At 53.6% G+C, this 13561-nt stretch overlaps 1 protein-coding gene across 4 annotated transcripts in view; it reads left to right on the top strand.

Moving 5' to 3' along the window:
- sm (heterogeneous nuclear ribonucleoprotein L) overlaps positions 1-13561 on the top strand; it is a 131261-nt gene that overhangs the window by 14709 nt on the left and 102991 nt on the right. For all 4 annotated transcript variants that reach the window (XM_077666594.1, XM_077666593.1, XM_077666592.1 and 1 more), the window contains exon 4: positions 1142-1227. In XM_077666594.1, the coding sequence (XP_077522720.1) occupies positions 1142-1227 (86 nt within the window). The remainder of the gene's footprint in view (positions 1-1141; positions 1228-13561) is intronic.

Genomic DNA, 13561 nt, shown 5'->3' with positions numbered 1-13561 from the left:
ACGGGCTTTGGAACTGCGCAGATGGGGGGGGGGGGTCGTTTCTTTGTGGTCGTGAATGCCTGGTGGCAGCGGCAAATCGGTGACAAGGAGTGGCAACAGCAAGAACACTTGTGACAAGTTATTTGGTCTGGAGGGAGCCAGCTAAAAGCTGTCGCATTTGTCAGGTGCCTCGAAGCCAAGTGAGAGAAGTTGTCGAAGGTACACATTCTTTGAAAATCGAACTTGTACGGCTCTCTTTGGTGGCCTTTTCATGCAAAGTGCTTTACTCATGTTGGCTTTTTCTTGTTTTGAGCTCATTGGTAATTTATTTTGACACCCGTTCAGCAGTAGTAACTTTGTTATAGACTCCATGCGCTGCAGTTTGGCGTGTGCGAGTGGCGCCACCTGGTTAACAGCAGTGGCGAAAGGCGGACGCAGCCAACGCAGCTGTCTGGTTCAGTTCTCAGTGAGCGAGGCGAGCAGTGAGGTGTTTCGTTCGAAGGTGAAAACAAAATTGGATAATTATGGGTGCTCGGCCTACTGCTGTGTACACCAATGTCATAACAGCTATAAAAACACTGCAGTCAAGGTACCGAATATATTTTAACGCTTTCCTTGGACTTCGGGCATGCTCGCTCATGCACAGAAAGCCTGCTGGAAATGAGTGCACTATGGAATTAAATTCATGACTGTGAACTGGCAAAGGGTTTACACTGACTGGGGTGTTTTGAATGTGCCATCATTGGTAGGAGTTGCTTTATATCTTTATGTACAGGGAAGGAATGGCTCAGTGAGTCACAGGAAATGGTCTACGGTGAAGTTCTTGGAGCTAGCATCTAAAGTTTGTCTTCGTTTGTTATGCTGATCTGTGGGTTCAGCGTACCAATTTTGGTTCTCGCAATTTTTTTTTCATGCCTGTGTGTATGCTGCAGGAGCGACATCATACTTCTGAGAGTGCATGTGTCGTTTTTCGCATTGTTTCACCTAAGCTTTTGTGTATTTATTTGCATAATTTTATTTCCTACAGTGGTTTAAAATTTTTGTTGTCACTTTGTACTGTTGTCACTTTGCCAGTATCAAACGCAGGTGATCTCGCTGTTATTTTCCAAGTATGGGTCCGGAGAAATTGTCCTTTTGACACCCCTCATTTTTCACCTTTCAGGATGTCATCCACACCATCTGCACTCCCAGTGGCAAGGTGCTGAGAATAGTGATCTTCAAGAAGAATGGCGTCCAAGCCATGGTCGAGTATCCTTTTCAATTAGTGCTTGTGCACTGTCCCTAGCATTGTGCCCTCCTCACCCGAGAATGGTTCTGCAACAGTGGTGAGTGCTCTTTATGAGCTGCTTTTAATTTGTGTGGTGGCAGCCCTCAAATGTTCAACATTAGTGTGCACTGGCACGTTGGTGACCAATTGATAGATGCATTAAACACATGGCATTTGAAGACTGAGAAAGGCTGCTTTTACTGCAAAAGCACCACCTCACGAGGTCCTTGCTGCTGAGTTTGCGTGAAGGTTGACCTTGAGAGTGACCTTGGCCAAGCCATGAATAAATGTTGCCGCTACTGGGATTCAAACCTGCAGTGGCGCAAACAGTTCGGCTTCGCTGGCCACTGCACGAGAGCAGTATGCTATCCCTGCAGCCAATCGCACATCGTGTTAAACTACAACTCATTCTCGCGCTGTTTGCGCATCGTCGCCTTCTTCAACTAATACTACTATCGAACTAACATCATCGCGGGACTTGTGCGTCATCAGGCCATTGACTTCCGCTGTACTCTGTGTTCCACATTGGCAGTTGTGGGAAGTGATGGATCTCGACCTTAGAGAGGCCACTGCCCATTGGTCAAGACATGCATATAGTGCAGGCCTGGAACTGACCTGAACAGAGTGAAAAAAAATTTTGTCTGCTCGTGCATTTCCTCTCTGAACAATGCGGCAGAGGATACTGGGAATTGTGACCATGCAGCTTTGTTAGTTTTAGTCAATCAAAGTTGGATGCTTTATAGCCAGAAGGTGTCGCCGGTAGGGCATGCTTCATGCTATCCTAGTGGCCCTTTATTTCGCCGGGGATGTGTCTCGCGCACCGTGCCCGCGTGATCGCCATCTGCGCGTGCTCGATTCCGTGGAAGGACCCCCCCCTTTGGCAGAATGCGGGGCGCCGCCGAATTGTCGTCGTGCTTTGTGCCCGACGCGACCCTGTGGAGTAGCAGCAGGAGCAGTAGTGGAGGCGGGCGCGCAGCTCGTGGCGCTGTTGGTTTCGTTTTCGGGGAAGCGGACGGCCGTCGTGACTGGCGTGTGGAGGAAGCGCGACGACGGCATCGCGCCTGATGTTTTCTGCTCTGGCGGCGCTGTCGGTACTTTGCGCGGTCGCCGCTGGCCCCGGTGGGTGGCGGTGTCCGTTTGTGCGTGTCTGCTGGAGAAGGCGTCCAGACGGTGTTAGGCGAGCTGCCTCGGTCTTCTTATTGTTGGGAGGTGGGGGGATGCGGGTTATTTCTGCGCTCGCGTTCTACCGCCTCCCCCATCTTGTTAAGCGTTTTTTTTTTTCTTTTTGCCGCTGGCTCCGCGAGTGACAGCTCTGTCTTGCGTTCTTAACAACTCCGACCTCGCCTCTGTCGACGACGACTCGACTCGTAGTGGCACGCTGTGAGGAAGGCCCCTGCCGGCTTTCTTTTTTGACGCAGCGAGCGGGAAAGACGCCGGTGGTTGATGTGAGGCGGCTGGAGCGCGCGCCTGTCGCATGTCGTCATGGGTTAGCGCGGCTTTGGCGGGTTCAACGGCTGCGCGAGAAATGAGGCCGCCAGGTGTGGAGGGGGGGTTCGAGGTCGGCCGGCCGCCGTTACGACGGTGGGAATGCAGATGCCGAGGTGGAGTGCATTTGGTGGAACGTTTCTCTGGACGTCGCCACTGCGCTTCTAGCCGACTTGCGGGCTCGTGCCAGCAGTTGGATGAGGCCCCGGATTCCTGGTTGCGTCCATATCTTCGAGGGACACACACCGCCTGTACCGGTGTCGTGCTCCTCGAGGGCTCGTGTGTACAATATGCGTGTTCGGGAAAAGCCCGGAGCGTGCTGTATGAACAAGCGTGGCTTCTCGGCTCGCTTGTTGGCTTGCAGTGGTCGGCTGCGCTGTTGGATCCTATTATGTTAGCCCTTGAATTTGCCGGGGGCAGCTGCCAAAACAAACACCGCATGGCATGGGCAGCGTACGAATTTATTGAAACAACTTGGCGGGCCAGCTAAAGCGAATTACCGTGCTTCTACCGTGGACACCCTGCGTATAGTGGTGTTCGTGAAACTTGCAATCATGAATTCTGCATCGCAAAACTGCGGCGGTTGGTGGCGAAGCTCAAAAATGAACGAATTGGAAAGAAACTTGGCCCGAGTTAATGGAAAATTGAGATGCGCCGAGCACTCGAAGTCCACCCACTGCGCGGTGTGCCACGCTTCCAGCGAATGTGGTTGTAATCGCGCTTCGCTGTCCCCGACCCGGCGTGCGTGTGCGGCGCGCGAACAGGCTGGGAAGCGCTGCGCTTGGCAGTCCTGTTTCGGAGCTTATCGCAGAAGCACGTGCCAGGCCTAGCTAGCACTCCCCCGCAAAGGCAAGCATTGCTGATAACGCACCCCCGAGCGTCAGTGACTAGGCGGCCCACTTGTAGAGTGGGGCTGGTTGGAACGTATTTTCGACTTGCCCCACGCGTCGTTCCGTTTCCTCTCGAGGCGCCATTTTCCCGTTGTATCGTCGAGTGGCTCGTCTTGTTCGGTTGGGCAGGCACCCTTCCCGGAGCTGGGTTTCGAGCGCGTATTCGCCGTGTAGCCCGCACATCGCGAAATCAGAAACGAAAAAAAAAAAATACCCCGCCGCGGTGGCTCAGTGGTTAGGGCGCTCGGCTACTGGTCCGGAGTTCCCGGGTTCGAACCCGACCGCGGCGGCTCCGTTTCGATGAAGACGAAACGCTAAGGCCCCCTGTGCTGTGCGTTGTCAGTGCACGTTAAAGATTAAAGATTCGCAGAAGGTCGAAATTATTCCGGAGCCCTCCACTACGGCACCTCTTTCTTCTTTCACTCCCTCCTTTATCCCCTTCCCTTACGGCGTGGTTCAGGTGTCCGCCGGTATGTGAGACAGATACTGCGCCATTTCCTTTCCCCCAAAACCAATTATTATTATTATTTAAAAAAAAATACCGGTGGTAATGGAAGCAGTCACAGCAACTGGCTGCCTCTTTGTACCCCGCCGCCCGTTGTGGAAGGGAGGCCCTAGGCGTGCTTGGAAAGAAGCAGTACAAGAATACGAACACGAGATCAGGGGGAGGGGGGAGGGCGCATACGTTGCGATTCCGGAAGCTCGTTAAGCTTCAAAGCGGGTCGGGAAATATGAGAGCAGAGGAGAGGAGGAAAAAAAAATAAACGGAGCTCTGTTGTTCTTCGTGGCCGAGAAAAGAGCAACGCAAAAAGTCGGGTCTTGTCACGGCCGTGATGGCTAATCTCCTTGCCTGTGTTTATTCCTTATATTGCGCGCCGAGGTCGTATAATCAGGCCCGCGCCTTGGCCGTCGTTATCGGGACTTCCTGCATTTCATCCTGGGAATGGAGAAGGTTGGAGGAGGGATTGGGGGCAAAATTGCGCCTCGTAAACTGCGAGGCACCCCGATGCCCGTCGCAATGGGGAGAAGCCTTCCGCCCTCGCTTGTTTGCACGTTTTTTTTTTCTTTGCCTTCTTGTTGTCCGTCGTAAGGTGGCGTCGGTGTCGAGCCAGCTTGCGGGTGGGCGCCGCTAACGACTTGTTGCCGTCCGTCCGCGTGCACGAAAACACACACGTACATACTGGACCGTGCGGGAGAGTAGCTGAGGAATAGTAAAGGGAGTGAGAGTGAGAAGCGTTTTGGCGCCTCCTTGTTTTTTCGCGTTTTCTGTTTTGTTTTTTTTTTTCCTTTCCGGCTCATGGCTCGTTGAGCCCTGGGGGCTTTGAATCTTTGATGACGTCGTTTAAGAGGGAGGCTATCGTTCTTCCGGAGGCAGCCTGTTGTCACCTTTGGTTCCTTCTCGCCGGCTTCGTTACGGTTTTTTGCGGATGGGATAAAGTCGCGACGCGCTCCTTTTTTTTTTTTTTTTGAGGGTCGCTCTGTTTACACTCTCAGCCGTCTCGCCGTGCTCCTTCGGGCGGGAGCCGCTCTCGCGTCCCTACCCCGTGCTAGTCTTCTTTTCGCGCCTGTAATGTCAGCCTGCCGAGGAGACGGATGGCCGGAGCTCAAAGGACTTGGAACCCAGCCTGCGCGGGATGCGCACTTGGGGCTCCACGTGCGGCGCAGTTGGTGCGGCGAGCGACCGTATTTCCTATCACGTGACGAGCCTCGTTATAACGAAACGGTTTATAACGACATAACGGATATAACGAAAAATGATGGTTCCCGCGGAAGCTGGGTAAAAAAAAAAAGACAATTGGTTTTTGATGAAAGGAAATGGAGCAGTATCTGTCTCGCATCTCGGCGGACACCCGAACCGCGCCGTAAGGGAAGGGTAAAGGAAGGAGTGAAAGAAGAAAGGAAGAGAGAGGTGCCGTAGTGGACGGCTCCGGAATAATTTAGACCACCTGGGTATCTTTAACGTGCACTCACATCGCACAGCACACGGGCGCCTTAGCGTTTCGCCTCCATCGAAACGCAGCCACCGCGGCGGGGCAAGCTAGATCAACACGGGCTGTAACGAAGTTACGGCTATAGCGTAATTGCCAGGCTCCTTCAACTTCGTTATAGCGAGGTTCAACTGCACTTATAGACGTACGGCTGCTGCTGCTGCTTCGCAGTTGGTGAGTATCGGTGTAAGTGACCCTCGAATGCATATCAGTTAAGTTGGCTGCGTCGTGCGGTACGCCTCAGGTTTTACTACCAGCGCCATGTGAAACGCCAACAGGCTAACCGTAACGCTCTCGCGTGAAAACTACAGTATTAGCTGCTCGAAGATAAATGTACGCGGGGTCTGGTAATATGTCCGCATTAATAATGTTATAATAATAGCGTAAAGTATACAATCATACCTAATTTTTCATTCAGTCGATGAGGGAATCGGGGGGAAAAAAACTGGGAAGCCAGCTGTACTAACACCGCCCTCCGCTGCAAAGTAATCGTAATGTTAAAAAAAATTTAATATTAACACTTTCTGGGCTACTGTTCTCATATTCGGCCTGCCCCAGCTATAAAACAATCTCGTTGTGCAGTTCCCGTTTCAGTTGTCCCGTTGGCGTTTCATTTCACGCTGACAGTATACGTACAACTTGAGTGTGGCGCCCCCGCCCGTCTCGTCCCCAGCTTTTTACGTTACAGTGGCGGGTGTTGCTGGAATGGGGTTGCACGCCGGTTGTGACAGCGTGCACAGCGTTTCGAAGGCGAGAGGAAGGCTGGTTGGCCCGGAGGATTGTCGCGTCACCTGTGGGAAGGCGGATGATCTATAGTTGGCGCTACCAGGGCTTTATGTGCTTTGCTACTCTCTGCTAGTACTAGGTGGCGCGTTTGGAAGCTCCAAAAAACAACAGTAGAGGTTAGTAGCCTTTTCTTTGGCCCGGTGTGCCGTGCCGTTGAACCGGAAGTCTGGACACAGCGTCGAATCGGACCCCCCTCCACACACGCACTTTATTTTTTCTAACAAGAAGAAAGAGGAGCGCTCTGGTCATTAATATTTTCGCGCATCACAGCAACGCCGTGCTCTAGTACAGTCAGCTCCCGCTAGCTGGGAAGCGCGGTAACGGTGTGGACAGGGCGCTTCTTCGTGGCGACGTCATTGAATAAAAGATGGTGCGGTCCGACCGCGCAGAGCAACTCTGCGCCTGCCTCCGAATTCGGGGAGGAGCATGGTCGTTAACTCTTCGCGCTTGACCATCGCCGGTCTTGCCACCGCCATCCCCTGGCATCGTCTCATCCGCCGTTGATGTCCCTCTTGCTGCGTTAATTATTAGCAGCGCCGTTGCGACTTTTCCCGCAAACCGGGAGGGGACTCGCGTCGGTTGAACGACGAGGCCCTCTCTCGACTATTTCCTGAATTATTAGGGCGCTCGCCATCGTGAAGAGAAAAAAAAATTCGAAATGGTGCGTCAGGCGATAACCTTGAAGCCTAGTCATAAAAACGTAATGGGAGGGTCGGTCTCCCGCGTGGTGGGGTGCGGTGCGCGCATGCTGCCGATTAGCGCGGGAAAACTGACATTAGACCAAGATGTTTGCTGTATACTCGGTTTCACACATAGCAGGCAACGCTGCGGAGGCTGCGGAAGTAGTGCGCCCGCGAAACCTTATTACTCCGCCACGTATTATCATTCGTCCTTCTCGAAGCCTCGATGAGTGTTTGGATGGACGAAGTGGTGGCACTACAAGTCACGGTCGAGGATGTCAGGCGCACTGTGTCCGGGACCTCTGGCTGCAAATTTCACCGAGTGTGAGCTGCTTTTTGTAGCCGCGGATGGAATAAGGGCGATTCGTCCTTACTAGCCGCGTATCATACTGCCACGTGTGATTCTTATTTCACGAGGTCTCGATGAATCGGGGGACGAATATGTAGCTAGAGGTGAGACGAAGTTCAGGAGGTTGCCATCCACGGCACTTAAGATCTGTCGCAACGAAAAGTGCCTTTCTTTATTCACTTTGGTCGTGTGCCGAACTAATCATTGGGCGCGGACTTAGCGTGCGCGAACAAGCGGGCTAGCTTTGGCGGCGTTGGTTGCTATGTATGTAAACGAAGTATAGACGCCCGTGCCATGGGCCGCGCACCGGAACTACCGACACCAAAACATTAGAGACTGACTCGGGAGTGCGAAAAACCGGGGGAGAGAACGACTTCACGAGCACTTGGCTTGCGAAGGCTGGACGCATGGCGTCACGCTCTATCCTGAGTTTTTTTTGTTTTGTTTTAGTACGAAAGCACTATTAGCCTTATATCCGCATGGGGACCTGAAGCCTCCGAGATAGTCACGATTCGCAATGAAAACGGCGCTAAATACGGAGATAGTCACGAAAGGGAAGGAAAGGAAATGCGCATAACTGGCTCCCTGGGTCAGTGGTCACCTCACTCGCGGTTTGAGGTACGTGGTGCCCGCCGGCAGAACAATATTTCGCGTTTAGCAATGCTAAACCGCCAGCCATTTTTTTTTCCCGCCATGCTCATTATGACTTGCCCCGTTTCGCATCATGAGCTTCCGCGAGAGACGCGCCGAGTTTAATGAAAGCTTAACTGCGAACCACGGCGATAATCCTTTTGCTGGAGTGGTGCTGTTGCTTTTCCCCATAACATGGCCGCAAGTTGCACTGTATGTAACCGCGTGCCAAGCTAAGCCAAGCTCGTTACAGAAAAATGTACCCCGACTAATTAACAGCGCCGTTTCGCCGGCGCAGCACGTTTTGAAGTATTTCAAGTTCATGTAACCTCCTCCCCGTCCTTTTCAGTGTGGACAAGACGTTAATGGCTTCGATAAAATGGGGGGAGGGGGTCGTCAACTATGTGCATAAATGCGTTCGCGCACGCTCCGGCAGTTTCGAGGGCGCTCGCTTCGTTCATGCTTTTTAGGCCGGAAAAGTGCTTCGCTGCTATTTTCGCGTGACTCGCGTTTTCAAAGCCGAGCCGGAACCTTTCTACGAATGGTGGTGCCGTGGTAGAAAGTTGGCAAGACTCTAGTAGTTTCTACTTGCTCACGTTGAGTCTGTGTTGACTTCTTTCTTTTTTCTGCCTGGCGACAACCTCGCTAGCCTGTTAGTAGTACTTGCTTAAATTCGCCGATTCCACTTCCCCCCCGGCCCACTTTTTTGTCGGAAGCTCAGTGGGACCGGATCTGTTGCTCAGCGGCATTGCTCGTATTGGCGTTCTGTCTCCCTCTCTTCTTATGCGAGTAAATGCAGAGTGAGGGAGCGAAAAAAAGGAAATCCAATTCCGAACGGAAAAGTAACGGGTCCAATCGCAAGTGTCGACCAGCCTCTCGAAACGGCACGCGAAACTCGATTCCATAGCGCCCGATGACGCAGTAAGCGCCGCAAGCGCCAGTGGCCTCCGGGCAGAGAGCGCGTGTGGGGCTTGTTCAATTGCTCCTGCCGATGGCTTCTTCCCCGTTGGCTAGCGGCGTAGCTCGCTCCGTTCTCTACCGCTCCCGCGTTGAGGGAAGAATTCCTTTCCTGCTTGCCATGCATCGCTGGGCCCCCAAGCGAATTACTCCTTCGCGCTTGGGTGTCGTCTTTCTCTACCGGTTCGGGGGACCTTGGGGGTTTTCCCTGCGGTGAAGGTTGGGGAGAGAAGGGGGACAAGGCGAGAACGGCGGAAAGGGAGAGGAAATGAATGCAAGGAACGGAAGGAAGAAGTTTAGGGATTTTGGGAGCGGCGGCATCTCGAAGGATGCGTGGCCTCGCCTTCCGAAACGAGGGGTCTATTAGTGCAGGTCCCTCCCTGGCTCTGTAGGTAGCGACGGCGTCTTCGGCCCGAGAGTGCAGAGCGTCTAGCCGCTCCCGAGTCTTTCCTACTCTATCCCCCACCTGCTCTTCTCCCCTTCCTTAACCTCTCATTCATCCGCTCCGTCGCTTCCCCGCGAATTTGCCGACCCCCGCGAGTCCTGCGCTTCCTTGCGACGCTCGATTCGCGAAGGCGACGTCGGAAGGGGGGGGGGGGAGGAGGAGATGACGATCTGATTACCGCATAGCTTGGCGCCTCGCTGAAAGCGCAGCGGATCCTGAGCGCCGACCAGGGCGCGCTCGCCTTTCTCCTCTCCCTCTTCTGTGACGACAGCCGGTTGCGTATTTGGTCGCGTGCTTCCATTCCCCCCTCCACTTTCAGATCTGCTTCTTGTCCTCCTCCCCAGGCTCTACCAATCTTTTAACCGCTCGAAACGCTGTGCGTTGCGCCCCGGCTAGGACGTATCTTTACGGTAGTTCGCGCACTCTTGGCGTGCGCTGATGGTTCTTTACTGTCGCGGGGTCGCCGGCGACGTCTAGGGGCGGGGGTTATTCATTCCCGTCTGCCAGCGCACAAAATCATTTCACGTCGTAACTGCAATATCTTTTTCGAGGAGCCAGGGGGGGGGGGGGGGGGGGGGGGGGCAACGAGGAAATATAGCCCCCGCGTCATCTCAGCTCGTGCGGAACGATTTTGCCGTGGGCGGGAAAACCCTAAAGCGTTTGGGGTGTAGTGGCGTGCGCGCGCGCATATATTATATATATGGTTTTATGTCGTCGGCGGGAACTTCGCGAAGTGCGGGCTTGCGTACACGTGCATATTACTCGCTTCGGTGTGGCGTTAATCTTGTCCGCCGCAGAGTCTGAAACTTCGCTTTCCTTCAACTTTTGCGTTGCTGGGGAGGAGGAGAGTCTCTTGGCGCGATGGAGGCGTATCAGCGTAATCGCGAAAAGCAAGTCTCGGAGAAAGTTGAGCGTTGGCTCGGCGTCCCGCGCGTCCAGGCTGTTATCGGACCGCATTACCAGGAATAGAGAGAGAGAGAGTGTCGTGGAGGGGGATATCTGTGTCTATACTCGCGGGCGGCCTTTTGTGGCCGTGCAGCGGAAGCTATGGACGCACGCCGCCAGCTTAAACGCCTGGCTCTCGCCCTCGTGAGAGCGTGATTAGAGCGCGCTTGTGAAAGCCTCGCTCTCGTAGCTTCCACTGTATAGCCACAACAAGCTGTATGGTGCATAGTGTAGTGTAGTGAAGTTGCGTTTAACTGAACTGTGGTGTGGAATTTATGGCTGAGTGCGGTTGTGCTTGGAGGAAAATGGTGATAAGCGGTGGGGTGATGACTCTTGTTGTTAATGGTCTGTGCAGAGGTATTTCGATGCAGTGTGTGGGAGGCAGCTGCCGTGTTTAATTTCCTCAATCGTTTACTCAGTCGGATAGGATTGGTTAAATCCTATCCGGAAACGAATTTGTAACGAACGATCACTCTACTACGCCGGTGGCTCCGCGTGGCTAGCAGTACGCATTTTATTTTATCTTCGCCAAGTTGAGAAAATCGCTTCACCCTGGTTTCGTTGATCCCACGTTCACAACTTCTCGCATTTTTTTTTTCGCTCTTGGTTGCAGCTGATAGGCGCCCACATGTTTCGATCTCGTCCCTCGCTTTACCCTGATAGGTCAGTTGGCGGTTCGTTAAAGCGCGGAACTCACGTTAAGTCGGGCTTATGTCAATTCGCCATTTTTGGACAGCTCTTCGCTTCCCGTATCGGTTAATGCCGCGCTCGTGAACGCCGTTGCGTTTTCCATGTGAGTGATGTAGTTCGTTCGTTCTTCGTTAAATCCCGAAATTCGCAAGAGGGAGTTTTGGGCTGAGTGCACTGCGCCCCCGCGCATGATTCGCGGTGAATGACGGGCGCGTAACGTACGGAATTAGAAGCGCCGACTGCCTTCTCTGCGTGCGTTGTTGGAAGGAAACGCGTCGTTGGATGCCGCGTGGCTGTTTTCCCCTTCGACGGAGCGAAAGAGATCTGCGTGCGGCCATATTTTTTTTCTTTTTCCCTGGGAGCAAGCGGCCATTTTGGATGTGAGAAAGAAAAATGCACCGCACCATTGGCCTAACTGCGCTTTTACGGCTGCCCTCTGGCACGTTGTGTGTGCGTGTGACTGACCTGCCTTCGTGGGGTAATTACTGACGCGCGTCTGGAGGCTCAGAATGTGGCAAGAGCTCTCTCCCCCCCCCCTCCCCTTCTCCACATCCGCAGCTTTGCGCGGTGCCCTACAGAGACGCATTTTTACGGCTCGACTTTTCGTGCCTCCTCCCCCCACCTTGGCCTGCTCGTGTGATTCGTGTGCGGCCGCTTTGGTTTGTTTCATATTTAGCAACCCTTTTCACTACTGGCCTGCCAAGTGAGCGCGCGCTGCTTGTTAGCTTCCTGGGAGAGAAGTAGGATGGGAGGGGAGAGAGAGAGAATTCACCCACTGTGTACCGTATTCAGCCGCATACAAGCGAACTCGTTCCTCCCGCCGCTGTTGAAGGAATGTGATGTGTCGCGGTCAGTGGAGGTGCCCTCGACGGGCGTACGTTTCGTGTGCAAGTGAAAGTGCAGTTTCGATTCGTGGCGAAGAAATCAACTGTGGAAGAAAAAAAACAAACATCTGTTGCTTTTCATGACGGCAGCGCTTGGAGATAGGTAGTAATGCGCGTCTTGCCGCATAGTGCGACGGGCGCAAGTTTTACATCCTTTTTTATTTATTTTTTTTTTGGGGAGGGGGGGGGGGGGCGCCTATGTGCCGGTGAGCGCGGCATCATTTTGTTTTCCTTTCTTTTTTTGTGCCTCGTCGGCCATTGTGCGGCGGCGCCTCGCTGTGCCCGTTCGTTGCCCTAAAAGCGGACACGTCGAAGTAAAGGAAGGAGAAAAGGACAAACTGAACGGAACGAAAGCGGCGCACTCCTAAATTTCAGCGCTCCTCCTCCTAACCTAACCTGGCTCTCTCTCTCTCGCCCTCTAGGTCTTCCGTTTAATTCTCGGAATTGCCCAAGTTTTTTATCTTTCTCTTATTTATTTTTAGTTTTCGTGTGGCGGCCGCCGGCGACGAGCTGGAGGTTACACCCCGCAGCACATTACAGTCCGTGACCGGCGCTGGGTTGGGTTCAGGTGCACGTGATCGCGTAGTCGAAGAGGAGCCAACCGTGTGCGTCTTCCTTGTTCAATGTTTTTTTTTTTTTTCACGGTACCATCGGCGCTACGTAACCAGGTGCAGATCGTCGCGCCTATAGGTGCTCTCACGTGTCGCTGTGGCGTCACCGGGTCATTCAGTAGGGCTTAACCGTGGCCCTGATGCGAGTTCAGATGCACCTGAACGTGGATTTATTTCGCGCTCCTAATGGCGAAAGCATCGAGGGAGAGTGGAGAAAGAGTTGCGCCTTTCCCTCTCGAAGTTCGTCCCTGGAAAAGACGCATTCGGTCACATCCATGTGAACGCGTCCTTACGTCGCCTTTTGTAGTACGACAGGAGTGTGACCCTAGTGTTATAGCTAGCGCCTGTAGCGTGAGTCGAAAGTTACACGTGTAAATGTGAAACAGCGCGCCGACGTCTCCTTAATGCAGCGTAGCCCTTTCCGTAATCGACTTGCCAGGTTATTACGTAACGAGGGGTCGTGCGCGGTCACGCTGCTCGAACGCCCCACCAGCCAAGGCGAAAGATCATTTTCGGGCAAATGATCTTTCGGCTTGGTGGCTGGTGGGGCGAAGCGTCTCGTTTGGGTGCGCGTGAAGATGGCTGCCTCCGATCAGCCCCTTTGTAAATGCGTCGAAGATGGCTGTGCGCGCGCTACTCCGCGGTCCCGATGGTGTCTCGGGTGAGTGCATCGTCGTGTCGATATTTATTCGCTCGTTGAATCGGGAAATCGCGTAACGTACGCTCTCGTTCGGCCCGAGGAACTTCGGCTGCGTGTATCCACGCTACTTTGACCGAACCAGCCGTCACGCATCGCTGTTGGTTCGTTAAACCGGGAGACTCGGTAAGGTTAGCTCATGTGCGATGCTCCGAACGGATTTGCCCAGTTCTCGTGAGTTAACGGGGTTGTTTGACGTGCGCCTCATTAAAGGGTGTGCACGAGAGCGGTTTGAATGGGCACCACCTTTCACCGTGCTGCACGGTATTGGCGGACGG

This window comes from Amblyomma americanum, chromosome 5, assembly GCF_052857255.1.
Source record: "Amblyomma americanum isolate KBUSLIRL-KWMA chromosome 5, ASM5285725v1, whole genome shotgun sequence".
In the NCBI taxonomy this organism is placed as follows: domain Eukaryota; kingdom Metazoa; phylum Arthropoda; class Arachnida; order Ixodida; family Ixodidae; genus Amblyomma; species Amblyomma americanum.
Note: the sequence above shows the minus strand (reverse complement) of the source record. Positions and strands in the feature narration are given on the sequence as shown.